At 40.7% G+C, this 25,634-nt stretch overlaps 1 protein-coding gene across 1 annotated transcript in view; it reads right to left on the bottom strand.

Moving 5' to 3' along the window:
* SMIM14 (small integral membrane protein 14) overlaps positions 1 to 24,216 on the bottom strand; it is a 38,641-nt gene extending 14,425 nt beyond the window's left edge. The window contains exons 1-2 of the mRNA XM_069856191.1: positions 24,150 to 24,216; positions 10,249 to 10,359 (exon numbers count right to left, since the gene is read on the bottom strand). Of these exons, the coding sequence (XP_069712292.1) occupies positions 10,249 to 10,323 (75 nt within the window). The 5' untranslated portion in view covers positions 10,324 to 10,359; positions 24,150 to 24,216. The remainder of the gene's footprint in view (positions 1 to 10,248; positions 10,360 to 24,149) is intronic.
* Positions 24,217 to 25,634: the final 1,418 nt, after the last annotated feature.

Here is a 25,634-nt window from a genome sequence, read left to right as displayed (position 1 = left end):
CCATGACACTCAAATTTTCCTCTGCAAAAAGAGCATGTTTCAAATAGCTTCTAGTTCCAATTTGAAATAGCTCTTCCTTTTTTTTTTCTCCCCTTGTTCCAAAAGACACAGCTTTTACCCCCAGTTCACACTAACACAACAGTGTTTCAATCTTGCTCCTTTGACATTATATATAATGTATAGTTTTAACGTGCCATCTTGTGGATCAACAGCATCTACCCACGTATGTGAAACCTGTGCCCTGCTTCTACTCCTAAAACAGATACATGTTCTGATGGGTCTGCACAGTTTTTAGCAATGAGAGACACCACTTCTCACAATCCCCGTCTGTGAACAAAACGTGAACAGTCACAGTAAAGGGACACTGCTGTTGGCCTCTGGAAATGTTTTTGTTAAGTTACTACACTAAGCCTCTACTTCTTCATGTGTAAACCTGCTGCAGGCACACAAGCATGCCACTGTGTGGTGAAAACAGGGTGGGAACTTATACTGCATGTTAGCTGTTCCACAAAATCACTTAGGTCCCAGTGAAATAGTAAGCCAAATTAAACAGTTTCGTCCAGCTAAACAGAGAACTTGTTTTTCCAATACAGTGACCTCAGACTGGGATCATTTCAGTCTTCCCATGAAAGAAGTTAAGCTACTTTGCATTTACTGCTCATCACAGATGGCCACTGTGGAGAAGGAAATTCTGCCTACCTTCACAGTAACTCACCCTTGTGTCAACTCCCTTGCTTCCTTTTCAGAGATTTTTTTCTGAAACTCTTCAGATGAGGTTTCACAATTTGCTATCCCAGACTTCAACAGTCTCACAAACCCTGGGACTGCTCCTGCAATCTGTGCTCAATTTTTTTATTATTATTAAAGTCAATAGCATCTTGCCTGAAAAAAAGATTTAGAGTTCCTATCTGTTATTAACACTGCTTCTTTTTAAGAGTTAAATGTATTGTTTAAGAGTTAAAAAAAAATAAAGACAAAGCATAGAAATATCAGGAAGACACCAACAATCAGACAGCTCACCAGTTTGACATTTTTCAGAAGAAATGATGCAATAATCTGTTTTCAAATGAAGTGTAATAAAGAGGTAACAAAACAAGAAGAGGACTAGTGGCAGCAACACAGTGCAATAATCAATGAAGTCTAGTGTGAATGGCAGATGAGATGAAACTAAATTATTTATGTAGGGATAATTTAAATAATTCCCTTTTAGAATAACTTTTGAGATAGCTCAAAGCAGAAATAAGTCCTCAGAAAAGATATGAATGAGAAATAAGCAAGTCATGAGCCAGGTCAGGAAAAGACCTCCATACAAAAAACTGTGATGGAAGAAAGCCCAGAGAGATGTGTGAAAGAAACAGATAAATTAAGTACAAAGATAAGAGAGCAGAAAGGGATAATGGTGGCAATGAGAAGAAAAGGATAGATAAGTAGGAAAGCACGGGCAAATAACTAACTTGATACGGTCATTTATTCTATGCATAAAAGTAAATTTGAAATGGAATCATAGAGAATGTTGATAGAAAATTTTATGCAATAACAAGGGCAAAATCCCTTGTGAAAATACTTCTTGCAATTTTGACCAGTTGTAAGCTCTGCTTTTCCTCTCCAACAACGCCAGGAGATGACAACACCATGGCATGCTCCCAGTTGCATTCTCATGCCTCTGGCAAATGAAAACACTGTTTAAGCATTGTTGGCAGCCACATCTGTTCTGTCCAAATATAAATGATTTAGTAAACAACATGATAAATAAATTGCTGTGGTTGGATAGCCCAGTCCTGAATACAAGCCAGGTTGCAAATTGAATTGTAGAGCTCAGATTTAAAGATTAAAAAAAAAAAATGCCACCTGCATGCATTATTCTGCTACAACTTGACCAGGAGAAATAAGAGAAAAATAAGGGGAAGAGAAGGCATACTGATGGAATTAAAGTGTCTCTTAAACTATATTAACTTCTCTCAGAGGAACAACTCACATTTTCTATAAGCAAATGCAGAATTATAATAAAATAAATGACTGTTCATACAAGGATAGAACAACAGTCTGTAACAAAAATATAGAGTTCAGTTCTGTGACAAGTAATTCTCTCTCCCACGGCAAATAAGAATGAAGGATGGTTGGTACCTTTCAGAATAATATTCCTAGATTACAAGCCAACTCTTAAGGCCCAAAACCATAAGCCAGTTATGACAGAGGGAGAACATTAATTTTCATACTGAAAGACATGAAATTTTATGGAGGAAGATGCAGCAGATAAGTCAGAGAGACCACTGTGCAAATAGGAGCCCTGATTTGGGCAAGAACTCATTCTTCCCATTATTTTCCCATTTCTCCTGTGATTGCTGTTTCAACTAAGCATCATACAGATGCCCCTTTTCCACACTTGCCTCACTTTCCTACAATTGCATGACTTCTGTTGGTATTTCATTTTATTATTTTGCTGGACTTGAGGACCTGGGATGTCATTGACATCTTATGTTTAGTGAATGCAAAGTAAAATGAATTAGCAGAACAGGGAGAACCAGGGAAAAGGAGTGTGATAGTCAGGATGATTACAAGGAGACCATAGTACCCCTTACTACATGAAATACTAGACAACAAATGGATGAGAGAGAATATTATGCAGTATGACTACAGAGGCATCTCAAAACATTCATGAACAACATGCACAGATCTCCCAAAAGGGCATTGTCAAACTTGTATCTAAAATACAAAACCAGAATACACATTTATTTTTGTTATCAAACACTTGAGTATCTTCTGCAAAATGATACATATGAGCAAATGAAAAAGGTACTCCCACATATGCAGCCTTGAGGAAAAGGCTTAGTACTAGGAGTTCAAACAGAAAAATAGTTTGTTCTTCTGTGTTGATTACATCCACATGTGGCCTAAGAGAAAAAAAGGATAATTTTTTCCTCAAATGAGATGGCTACAACATAGCTCTAATCATCAAACTCAGTTCAGCCATTCATAATATAGATTATAGCTATTAATTTCTTCTGCAATATCAAGCTGACAACTTTCAATGCATAATTTTCTACACTGCTTGCACTACTGTCCTACTATGCACGCTTTGAGATGGTCACGAGGTATGATCGAGATTTTTATATATCTATATCTACATACAGACATACAGTGGTTAAGAAGCAGCAGCTTCCAGCACACCACAAAGCTCAGGAACGGGAAATGCAAAGAATGACAAGCACCTTCAACTTTTAATTAAGTAATGATACCTAATGTCTTCACGGGACACAGACCGAAGTGGACTTCATTTTTCATAGCTTTATTTACTAAACATCCACTTACCTGTCTAGAAAACAGTCTCCGTTTATACTGCTTGATCTAGAACTAGTTTCTGGGCTAAAGACCATTAGCAGTGCATGAATTCTTTGATACAGTTACGGGGCCTTAACCTGTTCAACAGCAGCACCTGGGGCACCCAGTGAAGGCAGGGAAATGGAAGTCAGAGCAAGAGCTCTCAGGAACAGGCTCACACCCTGGCACTCCAACCCAGTGTTTTATTCTTCTAGCCCAGTGCCTTAGGAGATGCATCACGTCTTTTCCTCTGCAGCTCAGAAGGATGATAGCTTCTTTGTCCTAATGAGGAACCTAAGGTTCAGCTGTTGGGAAAGATCCTTTTTAACCAGCTTGAACACTAGGAAATTGGGAATTGAAGGCACAGGTCTGGAAAAAAAGGGGCAAAGTGAGAGCGAAATGCAATTTCCTACTCTTGGCATAGCTGGCTATTAAGGGCTATAGACTAGAAGCAGTAGCAATTGCTATTTGAAAAAAAAAATTAGAGGGTAAATGCTGTGAAACATGTAAGAAGTCTCAAGGGCAACTGCCATATGTAGAAGGTCATTTTAAATTATTACAAATGCATGAGGCATAGTTCTACTGAACTTTCAGTAGTCGGTAGGGTAACTCACTTTTGCTGGTTGCCTGAGGGACTGTGTAAGACAGGTTTAGCAATGCTGACATCTTGAGAGCTTTTCAGCCATTTGCAGCACACAGCCCAGATCTATTTTAGTCACCTGTGTTTATTCGGTGCTGTTTGCAAAGTCTCCTCAGCCAAGATTCATGGCTGTGCTGAGTACTATTTCAGACTCTAAAATGACCTGGCCAAGAGAATTATGTGGAAACCTGGCTGAGGAAAGAGTGCGAACCAGTTGTGTTGAAATAGTTTTAGAATTTGCAATTATTTGCTATGAAAATCTATTGACACCTCAAAACACAAGAGAGTAAAATAAAGAATTATTTGCTTTGTAGCCCCCAGAGTTTTTGAGACATTCAAGCCTTCTGCTACAACAACATAACTAGACAGGGGCCAATAGTTTGCAATTGGCTACATAAGAACAAGACACAAGGTTATAATTCCCAAAGAGGTTTGTAAGGCCATCAGATCTCTACAGCAGAACTGCCAGAAGTTCATCAAAATGGGTCCTTCCGTATTACAGAACGAGAAATGTTTTGGGTTAAAGAGCATATTGCTCATTGTCATAGAAACTAGTATAAGAGAATTCTGAAGTCAAGAGTTTCTGTAAAGCAAATAATATTGTATCAGAAAGGGGAAAAAAAACATTTACATTGTACCTTTTACATGTGTTATGGGCCTGCTTTGACATTTATGGCCACTCTAAGTAGTAATACCCAGGTCTCAAGCTTCATGGAAGATGCTGTATCTATGATTACCCTTTGCCACCACATACACTGTGTTTTCAGCCTAGTTTTCAGACTTGAACTGAGCCCTGGGCTAAGATCCTCCCTGATCAACCATGTTTACTCAGAGATCACTGAAGTCCAGAGGAGCAACACAGAGCAATTAGACATTTATTTTACAAAAAAAGTGGAAAAAGAAGGAAATAAAAAGGTTTAAATATAACATTGTTCTTAACTAGAGATTCGCTATCTTCTGCCACAACTATGACAGGAACCATTTCCCCTGGATACCACAGAATGTCCTTCCCCATGACTCTTGCAAACAACTGGCCTCTTGTCTGACAGTACCCCATTAAAGCACTTGATGTTGTTTGTTGTTCTTCATTCTTGAACTTTGGCTTTTCTTGTCAGAGTAAGTTTTGCAGATAGAGGAGACCAAACAGGAGATAAAGTCATACAAGCTAACAGACCTGTCATTGTCTTTTGACAACTCTTGTGTATCTGCAGAGGATAGAAAGTCTTGTATTATCTTCATTCTATGCTTACTTCCTCTTATGGATGTTCCCAGTTATCTGTTGTCTCTATAGAGTAAATAGCCAATCCAACATACAAAAGTTAAATTGTTACAAAACACCACCAAATCATAACAGATGTTGCCATGGGTATTACATACTAGAAATTATATTTATGAAGTCACAGCCCAAGACTTTAGATTTCTGTTGTTATATGTGCTTAGTATTTACTGCAGCCACACTACGGAAGTTTACCATGAGCAAAATTTTTGTATTTTGACACCAAGGAAGAGCCTGAAAAATCCATTTCAGGAAAATGATAGAACGTAAGAGAGCGTAAGAGAATTCTGTGCCATTTAGGTATGTATAGATAAGTTTTAAGAACTGTGGGCATGAACAATCTCTCCCGTTTAGCCCAATAAAAAAAAATCTTTTAATAATATCATATGCATTAGAGATATACAGCCCACTGCCTATGAAATCTTCATAATATTATGAACTAATAAGGAAAAATAAGATAAATCCCTGCTTGATCAAGCAAAATGAAGGACAGAAAAATAATCAAGCCATATAGCTTAGTACTAATATAAACAGCTTTCTGTAATCTTCTACGGTTGTTGCTAATAGCAGAGGCAGAGAAGAGTTTAAATGACAATAGCTTTTCTTTTTTCACTACGTAAGTATTAATTGTAATGACAAGATTAACTGAAGTCTCCATTTCAAGTGGAGATTTAAAATATATGCTATATATAAAAAACATAATGTATTCACCCACAAATTTTACTTTGAATGCCAAATACATTTTCTAAGAACTTCAAGGTAGATAGAGCAATTAAATTAGAAATTAAAAGTAACGCATTTGGAATTAAAACGAGAACTTCAGTTGTGGAGTCATGCTTTTTGACCTCCTTTTGACCTTGGCAACACTTGAATTTCCCAGACAGTTAACTCTAACAGAAATCCTGTGTATTTGAATATGTTATTTTTAACTCTACATGCAACAGTCATGTATAGAATACACCATGCCTTCTTCATTAGCAGAAGCCTTAATTCTTTTCAGTGTTATTCTATACAGGTATAAACAAATGATTCTGTAAAAAAATATTTTACTTTAACCTAAATGCAAGTTCTTAAAGTCTACATCAATTGTGGGGGTTGCACAACATCACTACCAGACTGAAAAATCCTAAAAGTACATTTCCACACTTGGGCTTCTCTTACAATTACATTGTTATTCTGCTAAATTTCATCTTGACTCTGAACCTCTGGATTTACAACACTCAGCCTGGAGATAACTACATTGACCTTTTTATACAATTTGTTCCAAAATCCTGACAAGTACTCCCAGGTACATTCAAATGTGCTCTGGCTTGCTTTATACAACATAAGAATCAACAATTAAGGAGATATAGGGAATGACTGTGGGTATAGAACACGATGGATACTTTCTCCCCCACCAGCTGAACAACTACAGATTGATTAGCTTTCTTGTATCACAATGGTTTTGGAGTAAAGATTTTGAGGATGCAACTTTCAGAGGCAGTGGGCACCCAGTCTCCACTGAGGCTTGTGGGATTCAGCAACTTCAAGAACCAAGGTCCAAGAGTTCCTTTTAAAAGAAATACTAAAATTCCTGTTTGCTTATGTTGTCTGAGATTGAGTGACAAAACAACAGCTTAGAAAGGAAACTCTCACTTAAGCATAAATGTTAGGCACAATAATGAAGGTTTAGCAATTGTTTTGCTAAAATCATGCAACAGGTTACACGAGGATATTCTAGCTGCTGAGACTATTGAGACTTTTCCTTTCTAGATGCTGCTGAATTACCCCAGCTAGTGATTTGCTCTTATAAGTATTTAGGAGCATCTGGTTTGATTTTTATCAGAGATGAGATAGGGTATTTCCCATTACTCCACACAGTTTCAAGTTCTAATTGATATCATCATTTTGGAAGCTGGACACTGAGCAATAAATTCCATTCCTGCAACTACACAGGAAAGCTGTTAGACTGGTCTTGGTGAGTGCCCAAGAGCATGCACCTATGATATGCTCTGTTCACATTCACAATGCAAATACTAGTGTCTCTCCAGATGACCCGTTTTCACCCACCTTACACTGCATGGAGCAGCCTAGGAACAAAATCTCAGACTTTTGTGGCACCTCATCTGACTTTGGACACAACACACCTATATCATTCATAGCTAGGATCCTCCGACCCCAACATAAAGAGAACTGGATAACTCGTACCATCACCTGTCAGTATCTCCTAGCAAAAGGAAAAATAAAAATGCTGAATGGAGGTCAAAAGTCTTAACTGTACTGGTTCAGATTTGCATCTGACAATCCTCAGAGGCAAGTGCAGCAAACATTCATCCTCCTTTCTCCCTCCCAACTTCCTGAAGCTTGGTCCTGGAGGTTCCTTTATCACCACTTTAGCATGTGTCCAGAAGCTCCAAGGTCCAGGATCAACAAAACTGTGGGATATGGCACAAATATGTTAAGGATAGGGAAAATCCTTCTTTGAAATGAAACGCATATAAGCATCAATATGGGGGTGGGGGGGCAGGGAGAGCTCAGAATATTTTTAAATAGCACCTCTAACTTGGAAGCATGAGCTAGGATGGGCACTGATGCAAAGGCTCTACAGAAGAGACAACTGTCCTCCACAGGAGCGTCTATCTCCTACAACCTTGTGCCCGCAGCACTGACCTTTAAACAGTGTGCAAGAAGACTGAAGGATGTGATTATACCCCTGTACTAAAACACTTTAAACCTGTCTCTGGAATACTGCATCCAGTCTTGAGCTACCTACACAAAATATATTCACAGACTTAAGTGAATTCAGCAGGGGTCACCACAGGCTGGAGCACTTGCCCTGCAAGGAGAGGCTGAGGGAGCTGGGCTTCTTCAGCCCAGACGAGAGATGGGTTTGGGTGGATATAACAGCATCCTCCTAGTACTTACAAGGAGGTTACTGAGAGGACAGAGACAAGCTCCTCACAGCACTCTATGGCAGAGGGTATGGTACATTCAACTAAACCAGTAGATGGAAAACATTCTCTACCACAAGGACTGTCAAACACTGGAGCAGATTGCTCCAAGTGGCTGCAGAACTGCTATCCTTGAAGGTTTTCAAGACTCCGCTGGAATAAAAGCCCGGAATGACCTGGTCTGAATTCACTGCTGACCCTGCTTTGAGCAGGAGGTCAGCCTAGATGACCTCCTGAAGTCCCTTCCACCCTGAATAATTTTGTTAACACCAGCACACATCCCTTTCAGTCCTTGTACCTCCAGCCCCCTAAAAAAACTGTTTTCTGTTCATTCAGCAATAAGAAAGCAAGTCAATGAGTACCAAGGAAGCACTGGCTTCACCACACTTGCACACTACCAAAAGGAAATTATATCAGGCCCAAAAAGCACACGGAATTGGCTATGCAGTCATGCTCTATTTGTTGTAATTTTGGAATGTGAATCTGGGCACTACATGGATCTGGGCTGTTTGGCAACTCCTGCTTTGATGTTTAGTCCAAGAGTCTTGTGGCCAGTATAACAATTGCTTGCCATTTCCTCTGTCCTCATAGGGGATCATTTTATCTTCTCCTGCAACCAGTGATGTGTCCCTCCCAACTGAGAGAGACTAGCCTGGGGCACTTTGGCTCCCAGTGTGGCCTGTGTGTTTTTGAGGAGGCACTCTGTGTGCAAAGGCCCAGGGGTGCAATGTGAGAAGACAATGGCACAGGTTCAGCAGTGCCGTATTATGGACACGTGTGAACTCTGCTGACTCCAAGCAGAGTCATTCTGGAGAATGGCATCAGCCAGGCTCCATGAAAGCACACACAGGTATGGCATCTACTTGGCTTTGTGTTCTTTTCTTGGCACTCTAAATGATATAGCACAACAATGCACTCCAAGGCCAATAAATTGTGGACACTCAGGATTTTATGTTCAGGGTGAAGCAGGGCTATACAAGTGCAACCCACACATTTGCAAGAACAAGCTATATATACTTCTTGCAAAGTGCTGCTTGTTCTTTTGTGGATGTATGCAAATGGAAGTGGTTTTATTTTAAGGGCAAGCACGCAAATTAATTCGTTATTCCCAGCCATACATTCTTGGGGGACTTGCACATTAGCTCCACTCTTATCACAGCCTAGTGGATGCATATTTTCCTGATAAAGTTCCTAAAATAAGAAACCTCTTGAAGAACGGCCTGATTATAGAGTGGATGCTTTTCACACATACTGCCTTGAGCAGCTTATGTACTCAGTAACCTAAAAGGGCATTAATTTACGCTCTAAGAAAGAAAATGGGATAAAACCAAATTCATAAAAATCAACAAGGAAAAGTACATAGAGCGAAGATGATGTAATATGGAATCTGAAAAAAAATAGTTTAACCAAATTAGCCTTACAATCAAGTTTACCTAATTGCTCACAGGTTAAAATTGTTAGTTTTATCTTAAAGACATATATACTTTAAAACAAAACCAAAACCAAAACAAACCAACCACAACAAACTAGCACTCTGTAGCCTTTTTTTTTCAATAGACAGTGAACTAAGTTCCATACAAAGAATCAGCAGAGAATCATTGCTATTTTACAGGTCACACTTACAGCAATGTAAAATGACTTGCTTGAAGTTGCCCAACCATACCCATGACATAGCAAGAAACAGAACTCAAAACTCAGAATTGCTAGATCCTTTTTTTAAAGGTTAGTTTTAAAAATTTAGACATTGTTATCTTGCCATGTGAGTACACGGAACTTTAGATGTATGGTACCACCTTGAACTGGAAGAGTTTGCAGGGTAGTTTCCTTGGGTTAATGCAGAATAAAAAAAGGATAACAAAGAAACATTTCAAGAAACACTGTAAATGCCGTTGATATGCAGCCCTGGGAAATAAACAGAAAGCTATCTTTTGTATTCAAAAGCTCATCAGAAAGTCAGATACACAGATTTGAAATGTACAAGCAACTGAACAAGCAGAATCAAATGCATCAGTAACTGCAAATCTGCAAGAGCTGAAGTAATGTCTGAATAACCACCCTTCCAAATATCCTCATGTTATCCTTACCAGATTAATCAGCCTTCTCATTGCATGTTCATGCGAGCAAATGCATTCACAAGGATCAAATCCACCTTCTGCCATGGTTTCCTGGACAAAACTGAACTTATCTGTGAACACCTAAGAAGAATAAGAATAAAAGGACAATAAACTCTTTTTCAATTGACCTTATTTTCCAGAGACTCACACATCAAGTTTCAGTTCATTTAATGCCTGAGCGAAAAAGCAAAACAAAGCAGGGTAATCCCATTATTCCTTTGGCAGCATGAATGAAGAAGTCTGGTATGTGCGGTTACATTTCAATGTTGCTGAAAGCAGTGTCTCACATGGGCTTCCTTAAAGACCCAAATATTTTTTTTTTCGCAAGAATTTGTGTGTCTCCCCTGGATTTTCCCACATGCCACAATGAAATACATCCTAACAAACAAGAACCACAAATATTAAGTTCTAGTCTCTTATCTGCATGGTGGGACTCTTAAGTGCACCAATACAATTCGAGAAGTCAGGGGAACTTTTACTTCTAAATCCTAACAAACCAGCAGCATTCTCCCTCTGGATCAATGTTCGGGAAAATAATGTAAAACCTGGTAAGTTCTTTGCTAAAGGGAGAAACAATCATCTTCATTGTATAATGAAAGCAAGCAGCAGGGGTGCAAAAGTGGATGTACTTGAAAACACTTTAGAAACAGAGCTACACATACTAATTTTAGATCAAAGAAATAGGTCATTCACTTAGCAATACGGCAAGTTCAAAGAAGCTGTAATGGACACGGTGTGGAATCAATTCTAAGTTATTCACCTGCTAAAACCACTTACACTAGACATGTCAAGTGTATACAAGCATATTTAGCAATAGCTTTTGAAGTGACTTAACTGATGGTCAAAATGTGTAGCAGACTGCAAGGCACTTCTATCCTTGCGGTCAAATCAGAGATTGATTTCTCTTGAATAAGGACTCTTACAATGTATTAGACCAGTTCTGCATAATGAAGCTATCAAAATATTTTTGTTAACCTGGCAATAATAAAATTAGGTTCAGACTGTGTTTGTATGGCACACGTTGGGGCTCTAACACGAGATATATGCCAAACTTAATAAATGCAGCAGCATAGAGCAGATACAACCTCTAAATTTCCTAAAACAAGTGGTTTAGGAAGGTGCCAGCTGTTTGATATGGGTATGCTAGATCAACATTATATGCTCTGTAGTCATCAACTATAAAAACTTACAGCCTCGATCACACACGAGCATTTTATGTTTTAAATTCATGCAGAGAAATTGTATAACCATAGGGGGCACAGAGGTTATTCCTCTGTCTTCATTCCACAGAATATACCACCACAACAGTTTTCCCTTTTGCGGGAAGAAAGATGTGAGGAAAAAAAGAAAATACGTTTCAGAAGTCCTTCCTCTGTCAATGCCTACCACTCCTTTGTATTACCCTCTGCCATGGTGGAGAGAGGCAGTAAGAAAAGGCAAGGTGTATTTGTATCTTCATTACGGAGTCTGAACATTAGTGCCGTTAAGCTGCTGCGGTGTCTACTTATTAAAAAGAACACTGAAAAGGAGGAAAAAAAAAGCATTGAGGGGATGGAGGCTTTTTGCCTGGACTCTAAGAGAGAATAATCAGGCAACGTTCTGAGAAGACCAACAGACGACTTGGTTGTGAAGCGCAAGTACCTTTGCATAGAAAAATAAACTTAAGCATTGAGAAGTTCTTCAATGAAGGGATGATCAAGAACCAATGACAGGAGCTGTCATCAAACAAATTCAACAAAGAAGCAAGGCCATTTTTACGATTACAGTAACTGATCAATGCAAAGAACTGCCAAAGCAAGGGTGAATTTCCCACCTCTCAGTACACTCAGATGCACTTCAGCCAAACACAGGTTACTGAGTGAAGCACAGAAGCGCTCTAGTTTAGATATAATGTTCTTGAATATACTGAAAATCACAGCAGATGATCTAATGATTCTTTTTGAGAGTTAATTATAAAGCTACTATATTAACTTTCATGAAATTATCTCAGAACCACTAGGACTGTAGTCAGCAACAGAAGAATTTATTTAACTTCACAAGCTCCCTGGATGATATGCCACATCACAGAGAAGGATTCCTTGGCTCCACTGTGTGCTTTTAGGCAGCATGTTAGTAACAAAATCCTGTTCCAGAATTGCAGTGTGCTTCCCGCCTGCCTCCTGGTACTCACAATTGTCTGATCTCATGTCAGCAGCTAACTTTTCTGCCCAGCCCTGACCTCTTGGCTGAGAGTCACACCAGCTCTCCACCTTTCATAAATACAGTTCTTCTACATACAGTCTAGCACAGAAAATGGGAGGATGTGCTTTGTTCTTTTCCTCGTGACCTGGAGAAAGAAAAACAACCTTGCAGTTTTATTTTATTTAACTTATTTTTCTGTATGTTTTACTGTTTATTTACTTTTTTTTCCTTGGAATTTACAGAGTAACTAGTAAGACAACAGCAACTGGTAAGGCTATGATATCAAATACCTGCAAGTACTCTGACAGAGCAAGTTACTTATAATCTTAAAATTACTGTATTTCTGTTTGGTCATATTACTGCTAGCGCAGTACTTAATTCACAGGGTTTACAAACAGCTGGAAGATACATTTGGTAAATATGCCAAAGCTCTCACTGATAACAGCTGAGAAAGTACATATGACAGCCTCTAGACTAAGCAAACTAATAACATAATAAAGGAGAGAATTATTAAACAGGGACAAATACGATGTACCATCAAAGATACAATATGACCTTTCCAGTGTAAAGAGACCCACAGAGGCAATCATAAACAGTACTACTGAAATTAAAACATTGCAGCCAGAGCCAGAAATACCATAATTTGGAAGTAAAGTGGAGGATGGACTCCGATGATTTAAGACAGAAATAAAAGCCCACCGTTACCTTTTGACTTGAGCATCCATTTGAAATTGTAGGCAATTAAGACATATTGAAAAATATTTCTAGTCTCTCATGATTTAAAAAAAGCATTCTCAGTTATAGTAATTATTGCAAATTGTTTCTTCTTTTATCATCTTCCCCAATCCCAGCCCTGCAGCTATGTATCATATTTTATACACACTACTATCAAAAAAAGCAATCATTATGGCTACAGTCTGATTGGGTTTTTGTACCTGGAGATTCTTATGCATTTTAAACTATTGCAATGGCTATACATTATTTCCCAATTCAGCAACACCTCTCCTGAGTAAATAGCATGGATCTGGTGAGCCCTGGGAGATAGAAATTATACTCTGCCTCCCTCCACCCTAACCACTACAAAACTGAATTCCTTTCTAGCATGGAGGCAAACAAGAAGTTTTGTCAATTTTCCATGTGCTGGATGCCCTCCAACATGACTCCAGCACAACGCTGATTAGCAAGACTGTCAAAGTGCACATATTGGTGATCTCTACTCCTTGGAATAAAGGAGTGTGTAAAAATATTTATAATTCCGGTATTCAAAAAACTACTTTCTCTATAGGATACATAAATTTGAGTTAGAGCAGATTTATCAGAGACTAAACCTGGCTTCTTCAGTAGCAAAACTCTAAGTCCATTAACTGTTATCTTTCCTAGATCCAGGCATGTTTAAAATGTAGACTATCACATACACAATACATGTAATGGCTGAAGATTTCCTCTGCTAAAGAACTACTTTTGCTGTGTTGTTGTTTTCCTGGAAGACTGAGGGTATGAAATCCTTGGGGGGGCGCAAATACTGCACAGCCGAGCAAAGAAATAACAGAATCTTTCCACATTACTTTAAAGGGAAACAAAACCCTATTCAGCTCCTCATTACCATTTTTTACCTAACTGCACTAACTCAAAGCACAATTGTCAAATAACTCTAACAAGCTATAAAGTTAATTTTGCTTCTGAGTTCAGTTTGAAAGAAGTGTGGCAGAACAAATGAAAATATGTATATAATTGAAAAAAATGTGGAAAGCAAGCAAATAATTTGTTATGCCTCTGCAGGCATTCTGAAAAACTATAACGGGGTAAAATAGCAAAAGCATGAACAATTCACTGCCCCTAAGATAAAATGTTCACTTTTATCCTAATATCAAGAGACAGAAACCCTCTCTCCTATATTCTTCCATGATCTCCTAAAGGATTCAGGTTTCCATAAAAAGGATTTCTTCCCTCACATTTTTACCTGTACCTAAGCCATCTTAGTATCCATACTTTTTTTACAATATCTGACCCCTTCTATGCTTATTTTCTTCACAGCATGCCCAAAGTATGTTTCTTTATCATCTTGCACATCTCCAGATGACCTCCAAGCAGTCTCTTTTAGCATAACACCCTTGCAATTCTGCACATGAAGTCCTGTCCCAGAGAAACCACCAGGCACTGGGATTGTGCAACCACAGCACCCATTAACCCAAGCTGGGGGAAATTTGCTTTTAATGGACTCTTTCTCCTCCTCCTTGGCCACTTTGTTCCCCTGGACACTTGTAGTGCTCCGGGAACAACTGTCGCTTCAGCTGACTCATTACTGGGCACTTCAAAACGCCTCTGGCACAAGTGGTTACTCCAAAATCTGTTTATACCCTGCTTCTTCTAGGGACTGGACTCACTAAGCCCTGCCTAGTAACACAGTGTACAATTCAACATCAATTAGGTATACAGCAAAATAATAGATAAAGACATCTTCACTAGGGCAATATTGCTTATTAGTGACCAACCAAAACAAGCCTGAAAATTCAAATCCAGCAAATCACAGTCAAACTCAGAATTTTCTATATCCTGTTACAAAATGCATTTTCCTGTTTATTTCCATCTCCTACAATATTTGTACTTCATGCACACCCACCCTCCCACAGAATACCCAGTATTTTGTTTTATGAACTACCTACATCCAAATCACCAGTCTGTTATTTAACTTCCCATTATTTCAGTTGTACTACTAAACTTTGTGAGTAAGACAGGGCAGGGAATTGATTTCTGCATCAAATTTCTCTTCAGACTGGGTTAGAGCATAGAGGGGAAAAATAATATGCATGAATTTGGAGTTTCTCTCTTAAAATAAACCAGAGAGATGTGTAGATAGTACTGGCTGATTTCACCTGCAAAGACCTTGGTGAAATTTCTGGTATTTTCAATTGCTGCTCCCACAAAGGCAGGACATTTCCTATCACTGGTGCAATATAAAGGAGGAACAGGGCAGAAATGATAACAGAGCCATCAAAAAAGCAAAGGAACGGAATACTAAAACACAGGATATAACTACAGGACAATGTAAGAAAACAGAAGTGTTTGCCATTGAATAGGGAAGAAGCATCACAAAAGGAACCAAAGAAACAGGGAGAAAACAGAGAGCAAAAATAAGCAGCACCTTACAATACATAAATAAACCCTTTTCTGCCTGAATTTAATGGATGTGTGATCCTGAGGCAATACAAGACAGTAGACTAAATCTAAATTAATCCAGAAGCCATGGGGCTGGCATAGTATCCAGTGGAGGTGGTGTCCATTTCCTATTCAGGAGTTTTAAATTGGTGGTGTTACAGAACTGGCAAAAATAAGCTTGAGAATTTTTAAGGAAACTGCCTTCACAAAGCAACTTCCTCTGCTCAAACAAGGCTAAAAATAGGTTCTACAAAGAAGAATCTTGTATACAAATTAATACTAATTAAAACATTCCACAGATCTGCTCTCTATTATTCTAATTTAGAGAGTTCAAGTAAATATTCCCTCACAGAACTTAAGTCTGAAACACCACAACATTATTCTTCCCCTTTTTATAATGGTAATTTTTAATCCCTTGTATTAACAACGCAAGAGAAGCTCTCTCCCATCATCTCTCTCACACTTACAGCTCCATCCTACTTATACTGAAACAAATACCAGCACTCTCACAGTCTTCAGTGGACCGGGATCCAGAAGCTCTGTAAAGTCACAGATCTCCAGAGTACTACTGACAATCCTTTTCTAACAGACCTCCTCCTGGGCATTAAATTGAGTTTTCTGGACGAAATAAAACCAACTGGCTGACTGGGCAGCAAAAGCAAACCAGCAAGATATAAATGTGGGTCCTGCCAGGAGGAGCGCTGCCACAGTGAAGTGTGGCTCCAATTACAGCTTTCTCCAACTAATTGTCTCAGTTCAGATCACCCATTTAGCTGTTCTAGGGAAAAGAGCTGTAATGATTTTGATAAATGATATAACATCCAAAGAGGGCTCCTAGACACAGCAACACTTTCAGAGTATAAAGCAACCCTCTCCATTCTCTTTCCTTGTAATTCCAGGGGAGAGATGCGAGGGGGAAGCAGCTGAATTTGTATATGAAAGCATCAGCACATCTCCCTGGACTTCCAGCTGTAGCCTAATAAGCTGGCAAGCATATTTTTGCACTGCAAATTTTCTCAGAATAATTAACAAGATCCAAGATGAACTTTTCAACGCAGATTAAGCTAAGCAAGTTCCTTTCCTCACAGAAAAGTCAGTGCTTAACCATGCATACAGATGTAGGCAACATCAAGACCAGTAAAAGAGAACTGTCATATCCTGCTCAAGGCATACTACTGTGTAACTTCGCTACCAACTCACATGTCATTTGCTAGGTAAATGGTTAATTAATTTTCCAGTGTCATCCATCTGTCATGCTTCTTACAAATGCTAATTTAATACAAAACAACTCCTTATAAATAGAAGCAAACCCAAAGAAACTAAGACATGCTGAGCCAGCCACTGAAGGATACTACATTGACACATTGAAATCAAGGAAGAAGACCGGCCCAGAACTGAGAAGTGTATGCTAAGATCATAACAAGATGAGTAGAGTACTGGCACATCCCTTGTTCCCACTGCACAAGTCTGCCATTGCATGACCAACACAACTGTGTGAACATCGCTGGGAAACCAGCATTTTCACACCAATGTGGACATTTGGACTTGCTCTGAGTGGGTAAGGAAATTCTTCTGGTGACTCTGCAACAGTGCCGGCTCCTAGAGCAGTGAAACAGGAGCCAGAGCATGACAACTTAAAAGACATAATTACAGTCAAAAGCCTACCACAGCCACGCATTACAACTCTTCTCTCACTGAAGTGTGTGAAAAAGCTCACATCACTTTAAAGGGTGGCAGAAGCCAGTATCAAACTGGTAGGAAACTCAACATTTGTGGACGAGGCTAACCAAGATCCAAGGTATGCTGAAGTGCAACAGTTCAACACAGAATGGTATATCACGGAAATACAGCAGACAACACAGATGTTTCTTTCAGTTTAATTAAGGCTTGCTGGTGTCAAGTACAACTCTCAGAGGACAAGAACCCACACATCAAAACCCCTCACTGTTCCAGTACTGTTCCCCACCTTTCTTTTCATGGACGCTCCTCAATACATAAGGAGAGAGAGAAATTTCTAGCTACAAGGCTGACGTCAGCAATCAAAACTAAATTCCCCAAGGGAGCTAAATGAAACCCAACAAGATTAAAAACCACTATTTACTTATTCTCATGTAGGTGGCTTAACTTTTTTTCTGGGCAAAACATTTGAAAAGGAGCTAATTATGCACATCCGGACACGGACCAAAAAAAGCAGTCCTGCTATTTCAGAATTCATTTACTGATATTTGATACAGAACATTATTGCCGAACTCCAGCTGTCAGCATTTGGTCATCCTTTGTCAAAATAATGACCTTTTCCTGAAAGAAAACTCTTGGAATATGAGAGCTAATTAAGAGAAGGTGTCGATGACACAGAACATCATCCAAGAATAATATCCTTTTTCTGCTAAGCAAGTGCTTCAGCTTCACTTTAACATTTATTTCTAGTGTAGCAGACTGTGACAATGGCAGGACAACAAAATTCTATTGCAGTGAGTGACTAATGGCTATTTAATAATTTTGCTTGACATAAGTTAATGCAAAAGAGTAAAATTACTAACACATTGTATTTCAACCAGCTTATAAAGCAAATTGGGAGCCCTCTCCTGTTGTCTTCTGTAAGGCAAGAACTCTCATTCACTCATTTTCTACATGAGTGGCAAGTAGAACTCCAAGGCAAACTTGCTTACTATCCTGCTTTTGGTTAGTGTCTCCAGCACTACAAACTGCCCCACTGCTTCTTGACATTCCTCTTCCCATTCCCCAGCAATAACTGCCAGTCTCCTAAATTCAGCATCCCTGCAGCTGTAGGAGTGATGTGCTGCTGCTGGGAGCAACACACAATGAATCTGAAACCCCTGCTGAGAGCACTTCTGCACCAGCACTAAGGGGACACCTGTGCTGCGCCACCCCATGCCAGTCAGGGTACAGGATTATGTTGCAAAATGTAGGCAAGCCTAATTCTGAACAAGCAGCTACACATGAAAGAGGAGCTGGCCTTCCAGGGAGCACACTTCGGTAGGGAGGAAAGAATAAAGGTACTGCTTGCAGATGCAGAACAGTGGAAGCGAGCATCTGGCACCAGCCTCCCCATGGGAGTAGAACAAGGAAACCGGCTTTGCTGTTGGTTCCCCCACCCATGACGTGTTTTGCACTTAACTTTCAGGCTTCATGACACAAAACTAATCATTTACTTTAAAAGACCGAGTATGAGAAAAGAATGTGTTCCTATAACAAACTATGTAACCTATCCATAAAACACTTCTGTTCTTGTTCCAAGACTTATGAATCAAGATAATGATTAATACATTCAAATGTCCCAAAGCAACTTGAGAGCTCAAAGCGGATTCAGCGTTAAACAGGACTCATGAGCAAATTACTGTGGTGTAACAAAGCCACTGCACAGCAGCTGAACTGTAACAACGGTCCCCATACAGGTTCTAAACCCATGGGAACTGTGAGTGAAAGGGACTTTGCTTAGTCTGTAAGAGAAAAAAAGCTAAGCTGAGATACTTCAGAGCTGCCCTAAGCTAACAGTGAGCACCCTGGCAGTCATCGCAGCTCAGACAGCCTGCAATAACTCATCATTTTGAGGTAATTTTTTTTGAGGTTTGATCGTTCAGAAATGTTTAGACATTCCATCTCTTTGCAAAAATAAACATTAAAAAATTCTCTTATTCACGCCTTTAAAAAAATGTACAGTTTCAAAACAAATAAAAAATGTTTTTCCACCATACTGAGCCAATAAGCACAGCCCTAAACCATGAGCTATAGAGTTTTCTGAAACTCATTTATTAAGAGTACAATTGTTTAGATTATAAAATACCTTACTAAATCCTTGAAATGGTAAAAATACACTACCCCCTAATGTTACTCCAGTCACATACAAACACAAAATTATTCTGAAATTCTTTGGAATATTTTAATTATTTTTTTCTCTGGGGATGACATGTTTCTAATAAGTTGCCTCTGTGCAAACAGATTTAACAGGGTAGCAGCATGCTGAGAAAGATAGCAGGATTTTCAATTTTCAGATGAAAGCAGCTCTATTCCCTGGCAGCCCTACTCCTAACCCCTTTAGGCCAGATCAAATTTTATCTGAAGCTAGTGGGTGCCTGTCTGACTTCAATGGAAGCTGAATCAGGTTTTCCACATACCTGCAGTAAACAATTTGAAGCTTATCAATTAGAAGAGTTTTTAATCAGTACTAACACCAGAGTGAATCTGCAGCAATTAACAGGGTTTCTGGGCTTGGCTATTTACATATATTTAGCTAAAAGATGATCTAGCTTTTACCAGAGAATAACAACCATCTAATTCAGCAGACTCACAGACTAGTTCAGATTATCAAAAGGAAAGCCCTATGCAAATTATACAAGCCTGCCCTGCACCAACTAGCAACAGATTTTTAAATCTGTTACATTAATTTGCACAAGGAAAATCTATGGTACAATTTAACAAGATCAGCTAAATTAGTCTGCAACATGCATCTCATCTTTGGCTCTGCAGTTTTCCCACAGAAAATAAGGCATTTTTCATCTTTAGGCACTTCTGTTCTACTGAAGCACACAAGACTCTCCATGGCTCAAGAAAAGTTTATGCATAAGAAGATTTCTATATTTCATGGAGCTCTCTGACAAAAGCTTTATCTAGTATTTTCAAATAGGAGTGCTTGATGACAGGTGCCATCTGAGCAGTCTCACCTGCATATGGAAGTGATGAGCCCCTAATGACACCATAACCACCTGCACAGGAATTCTTGTTAAACTACAGCTACTCACACCAGGAAGCTCTGTGTCACATTTGATTTAGCCCAACTGTTTGAAGAGCTAACCCCCAACCTTTCCTTACATCTTCATGTAATTGCATTCAGACAGTTGTTCTTCCTCCCTAAACTAACATTTTGATGTATGAAAACTGACATAAACTATTTTATCAAGTTCTCTAAAAAGATTGCCTTGCTGAAAACAAAGCTCTTATGGTTAAGTAACAGCAAATATGCAAACATATACACCTGACTAGATAAATAAAAAAGACCAAAGCTCCATTATTAGAGGTCTGTATTTGACAAAGATTCAACAAATAAAGCATTGCAGCTGTTTATATCACGTAAATGGCTGATGCCACATTTTTGTACAGCTTCTATTCTTCCTGATATAAATCTTTTCTTTCCTAGGAGAGCTCAGTACTTTGGATCTGACATTTGTCTAGCAGTTTTATAAAGCAAGAATAAAACTATATTTAGCTTCAGAAAGCCATGGGGTTTAATGCAAGGAAAACTGCAGAAGAATCAGAATTAATCTTAATAAGGAAAACTTTTATCAAGTGTAATTCTATCTGTTCCCACCCAAATGGGACTAATTTGTTCCATTATCTGTAAAAACACCAGCTAGACACTTTGACTAAAGCTTCTGAAGCGTATCTGTTCAATTAATAACCATGCAAATGTACAACCACTCAATAATGCCAGAGGCTGCTCTCCGAGCATCCTGAAATGAAAAACCACACCAGTCATGGCTAAGGGACCTTTCTCCTGTCCCAGCCAATATTGTGGAATAGGTGATGGGATGGAAAGAGAAGACCGTACTTCCCCAGTGTACTGCTACTGAAGCCTAACTAAGTCTACTAAGACTAAGGCAGACTGATCTTGTATCTCTGACTATATTTCTTCATGAGGAGATAAGGAGTCTTTCTTCAAATGAGGCTGCTTGGGAAGCGGTGAAGCTAGCTGTTGGTGAGTCAAGGCATACAACCTGTAAGCTGAAGGAGTTAAGTCTTAGAAATTAATTACTTTTTTTTTTTTACCTGCACAAGGAGTCCAAGATTTGGCTCTTGAGTATAACCTTACAAAGTTTTCCTACCTTCCACTGTACTTGCACAGGACTCAGCATTTTGCAGAATCGGGTGTGTCATTCACATCTAGATAGAACTTTATGTATTAAGGAATTGAATCTATAGCCTATTAAGTCCAAATGGAAAGCATGCTTAACACCAAGTGTAACAGCATGTATGTAAAGCATGCATGTAATACCATGTATGCAAAGTGAGCTCATAGGCTCTCTGATTTGCTTCCCAAGCAGAATATGGGCAGATGACATCAATTTTTCTATGTATAAATGCATCTACCAAAACATTTTTGTATTTGTTGCGATAAGTAATCTGATAAGTATTCAAAACGTACAGTGTAAGAATCTTATACTTGCTACTGTCTAGTGGGATGTGTCCCTGCCCATGGCAGGGGGGCTGGAACTAGATGATCTTTAAGGTCTCTTCCAACCCCAACAATTCTATGATTCTATGATTGTCAGGGAACTGTATACCCTCTCCATTCACGTGTGCTTGCCAGAGGAGAAAGAGGACCTTGCTACTTTCATTGTATTGGCCCTGTGAAGACTCATGATGTTGTTAGACCTAATTCTGCTACAACAAACTTCAGCAGGGACAAAATTTGGTCTTTAAGAATGTACGTGAAATACCTAAATTATTTACGATAGAAAATTCTGAAACGCAAACGTAGATTTTGGTTTGTTATACTTCTGTTATGCAAATAACATTCACACACCACTAATGCTTAGGTCTAAATATATGAAAGTAGGAAACTAGAAATTAATAACAAAACAAGAAGTCAATTAGAAACTAACTTTCTCTAAAACCAAATACAGACCTTTTGAAAGCAGGGATAATACTTACAAAGTGACTAAAACCATAATGCATTTTGCAATTGTCTTACGTAGACTGCTTCTTTAACAACAAGTGTTTTACTCTTATTTTTCCCTCAGAACAAGGGAAGAACATCAACTGCAGAACATAACTGGGACATACACTTCGGACTTAATGGACCTGACTGTGGTTTGGGTAAGGTGCTGCAAAACCATCACAACAGGCATCATGTAAGGGATTTAATTCATTATATTTATCTCGACAGTCAACAAAATAATATCTGGCTGGGCTAAAATAAGATCCACCTAGAACTACAGAATGGCTGCTACCACTATCTCGGTTCCAAAGGAGACCCTCCTAGTTTACAGCCCCAAGCAGGTCTCTGCCTGCCTTAGCAGCACAAGCAACAATACTTTATGGAATGACCAATAATAAACAATACATCCAGTATGCCTTTGCACTTGTTTAGCACCTTATACAAAATTATCTTAAATCACTTAAAATACAGAACTCTACAATACTCTAGAGTTAGGGAAAAATTGCAAATCTTGTATTTTACAAAATGGGGAAAAAGAACCAAAGAGGTTGAGGGAACAGTGCTCAGGACTGAGCCAACTCATGTACTGCTAACATGACGATTGCTTTTGTTTTGCCAACTGCTTCCACAATTTCAAACCACGCTGCCAGTGACAGGGCCACTTTTAAAAAATCAGTGATCAATAACAATAGCTTGATTTCTTTCAGCTGGACAGGTCACAAGAATTAGATGGAATTATCAAGGATTTATTCCCTCTCACTGTACACAGGAAGAAATCAAAAGTAAGATTTCTTTTTTTCTCATTTTCATCTTTTTTTTCAGCTAATGTCTGTTTCTGGAAAGTAAGAGAAATTAGTAAAAGCACACAGAACTCTAACAGCCAACAATGTAAAGACTTCTGAGATGTAACCCACTAGTGCTCACTGCCGATATGTACCTTTCCTGGCAGGCACACTAACATTAATATAATAAGCTATTAAGACCAAAAAAGTTAGATGTCATGACCTCTGGAAACTGGAGATGGTTTTCAAGACTTATCTATACGCACAGACTTGGATGGTCAGCCCCTATACAACACAAACAGTGGCCCAGGAAAGTTGTCAGGTTGCCCAGGAAAGCTGTCAGGTTGCCCAGGGAGGCTGTCAGGTTGCCCAGGGAGGCTGTCAGGTTGCCCAGGGAGGCTGTCAGGTTGCCCAGGGGGGCTGTCAGGTTGCCCAGGGGGGCTGTGGCTGCCCCATCCTGGGAGGTGTCCAAGGCCAGGTCGGATGGGACCTTGGGCAGCCTGATCTGGTGGGACGTGGTGATCTTGCCCATCACAGGGGGGGCTAGAACTAGATGATCCTTAAGGTCCTTTCCAACCAAAACTATACTACGATTCTATAAATCCATAATCCTAAGGATAACTCCTCAGACTGACTGCACAAACAGGTGTCGGCTGGGAAGCAGAAGTTTCGGATGCGGGTGATGCACGGGGGTCCCGCAGGAGGGGAGCGGGCTCGGGCCTCTCGAGTGCCACGGGAGCAGCCGCCGCGCGCCAGGGCAGGACATCTGAGGACCAGGCACCGTGACAGCCGCGGGGACCGACCGGGGACAATATCCTCCCGCCTCCGAGGCGGATAAAACCCTTCCCCACCGTAACGCGCTGCGGCTCGCATCCTGGAGCGGACCCGCAGGGCGAATTCCTAGCAGGGACGCTGTTTTTAGCCGTCCCTCTCCCGACACCGAGCCGCACGGCGCGCCGGCCGGTTCCTCCCCGCGGAGCCCCGAGAGCGGGAGCAGCCCCGGGAGCGCGGCCCCTTCCGAGAGGAGCAACCGAGCCCGCTCCGCGCCCGCGCCCCGCGCCCCCCGCCCCGCTCACCCGGCTCCGGCGGGGCGGCCCCGCGCCTCCACGTCAGCGGCACGAGACCCGGATCTGGCGGCGCCGCGCAGCCCCCGCCCCCCGCGCGCCGGGGGAGGCTCCGCGGGGCGGCGGCCTCGGGGCCGGGCGGGGACTGACCGGGACGGGAGAGGCAGCTCGGGTCACCGAGTCCCGCCGGCCCTGTCTGCCGCTAAACCGTGTCCCTGAGGAACCGGGACTCCACCACCTCCCTGGGCAGCCTCTGCCAGGGCCCAGTGACATTTTCCGTGAAAAATTTCTTCCTGATGTCCAGCCTGAACCTCCCCTGGTGGAGCTTGAGGCCATTCCCTCTTGTCCTGTCCCCTGTCACTTGGGAGAAGAGGCCAGCACCCTCCTCTCCACAGCCTCGTTTCAGGTAGTTGTAGAGAGCAATGAGGTCTCCCCTCAGCCTCCTCTTCTCCAGGCTAAACAACCCCAGTTCCCTCAGCCGTTCCTCAGAAGGCCTGTTCTCCAGCCCCTTCACCAGCTTTGTTGCTCTTCTCTGGACTCGCTCCAGAGCCTCAACATCCTTCTTGTGGTGAGGGGCCCAGAACTGAACACAGGATTCAAGGAGCAGTCTCACCAGTGCCGAGTACAGGGGAAGAACAACCTCCCTGGACCTGCTGGTCACATTGTTTCTGATACAAGCCAAGATGCCATTGGCCTTCTTGGCCACCTGGGCACGCTGCTGGCCAGACTGCTGGCAGTGTTGTTCGCGCTGGCACAGGTTGCTGAGGGAACTTGTGGATACCCCATCCCTGGAGGTGTTCAATGGCAGGATGGATGAACTTAGAGCAGCCTAGTCTGGGTCACCTGTGGATGGAACTGGATGGTCTTAAGACTGAAGGGACCTTAAGGACCTTTCCAACCCAAACCATTCTATGGTTCTATTGTTTTTCAAGCCTTAAAATAAAACCCCCGTAGAATCACAGAATCGTTTGGGTTGGAAGGAACCTTAAAGATCATCCAGTTCTAACCCCGTGCCATACACAGCTCCTACTAGACACCTCCTACTAGACCAGGCCGCCCAAGGCCCCATCCAACCTGGCCTTGAACACCTCCAGGGATGGGGCAGCCACAAGTTCCCTCGGCAACCTGTGCCACTGCCTCACCACTCTCATCATGATGAAATTCCTCCTTATGTCTAGTCTGAATCTGCTCCCCTCCAGTTAATAGCCATTGTCCCATTGCCAGAAAGTTTGGACTGAGAGGATGCAACGAAGGTATCTCATCTGGATCTGGATCTTCTGGATCTGCCGCTGTCCCACAGTCAGGCTCCACGCCCCATCAGAAATATGGGCACACCAGTGACTTGGCCTGCAGCTACCACCCCCAAAAGAGGAGGGAGTCTGCAGGGTGGTTTCTCACCCAGAAATCCAAAGCCTGTTTAGGAGCTCATGACTCACAAGGCTTCTCGGTGATTAAAGCATCCCTGAAAATACACATTTAAATACCATGGAAGGAAGT

Source organism: Phaenicophaeus curvirostris, chromosome 4, assembly GCF_032191515.1.
Source record: "Phaenicophaeus curvirostris isolate KB17595 chromosome 4, BPBGC_Pcur_1.0, whole genome shotgun sequence".
Taxonomy (NCBI): domain Eukaryota; kingdom Metazoa; phylum Chordata; class Aves; order Cuculiformes; family Cuculidae; genus Phaenicophaeus; species Phaenicophaeus curvirostris.
Note: the sequence above shows the minus strand (reverse complement) of the source record. Positions and strands in the feature narration are given on the sequence as shown.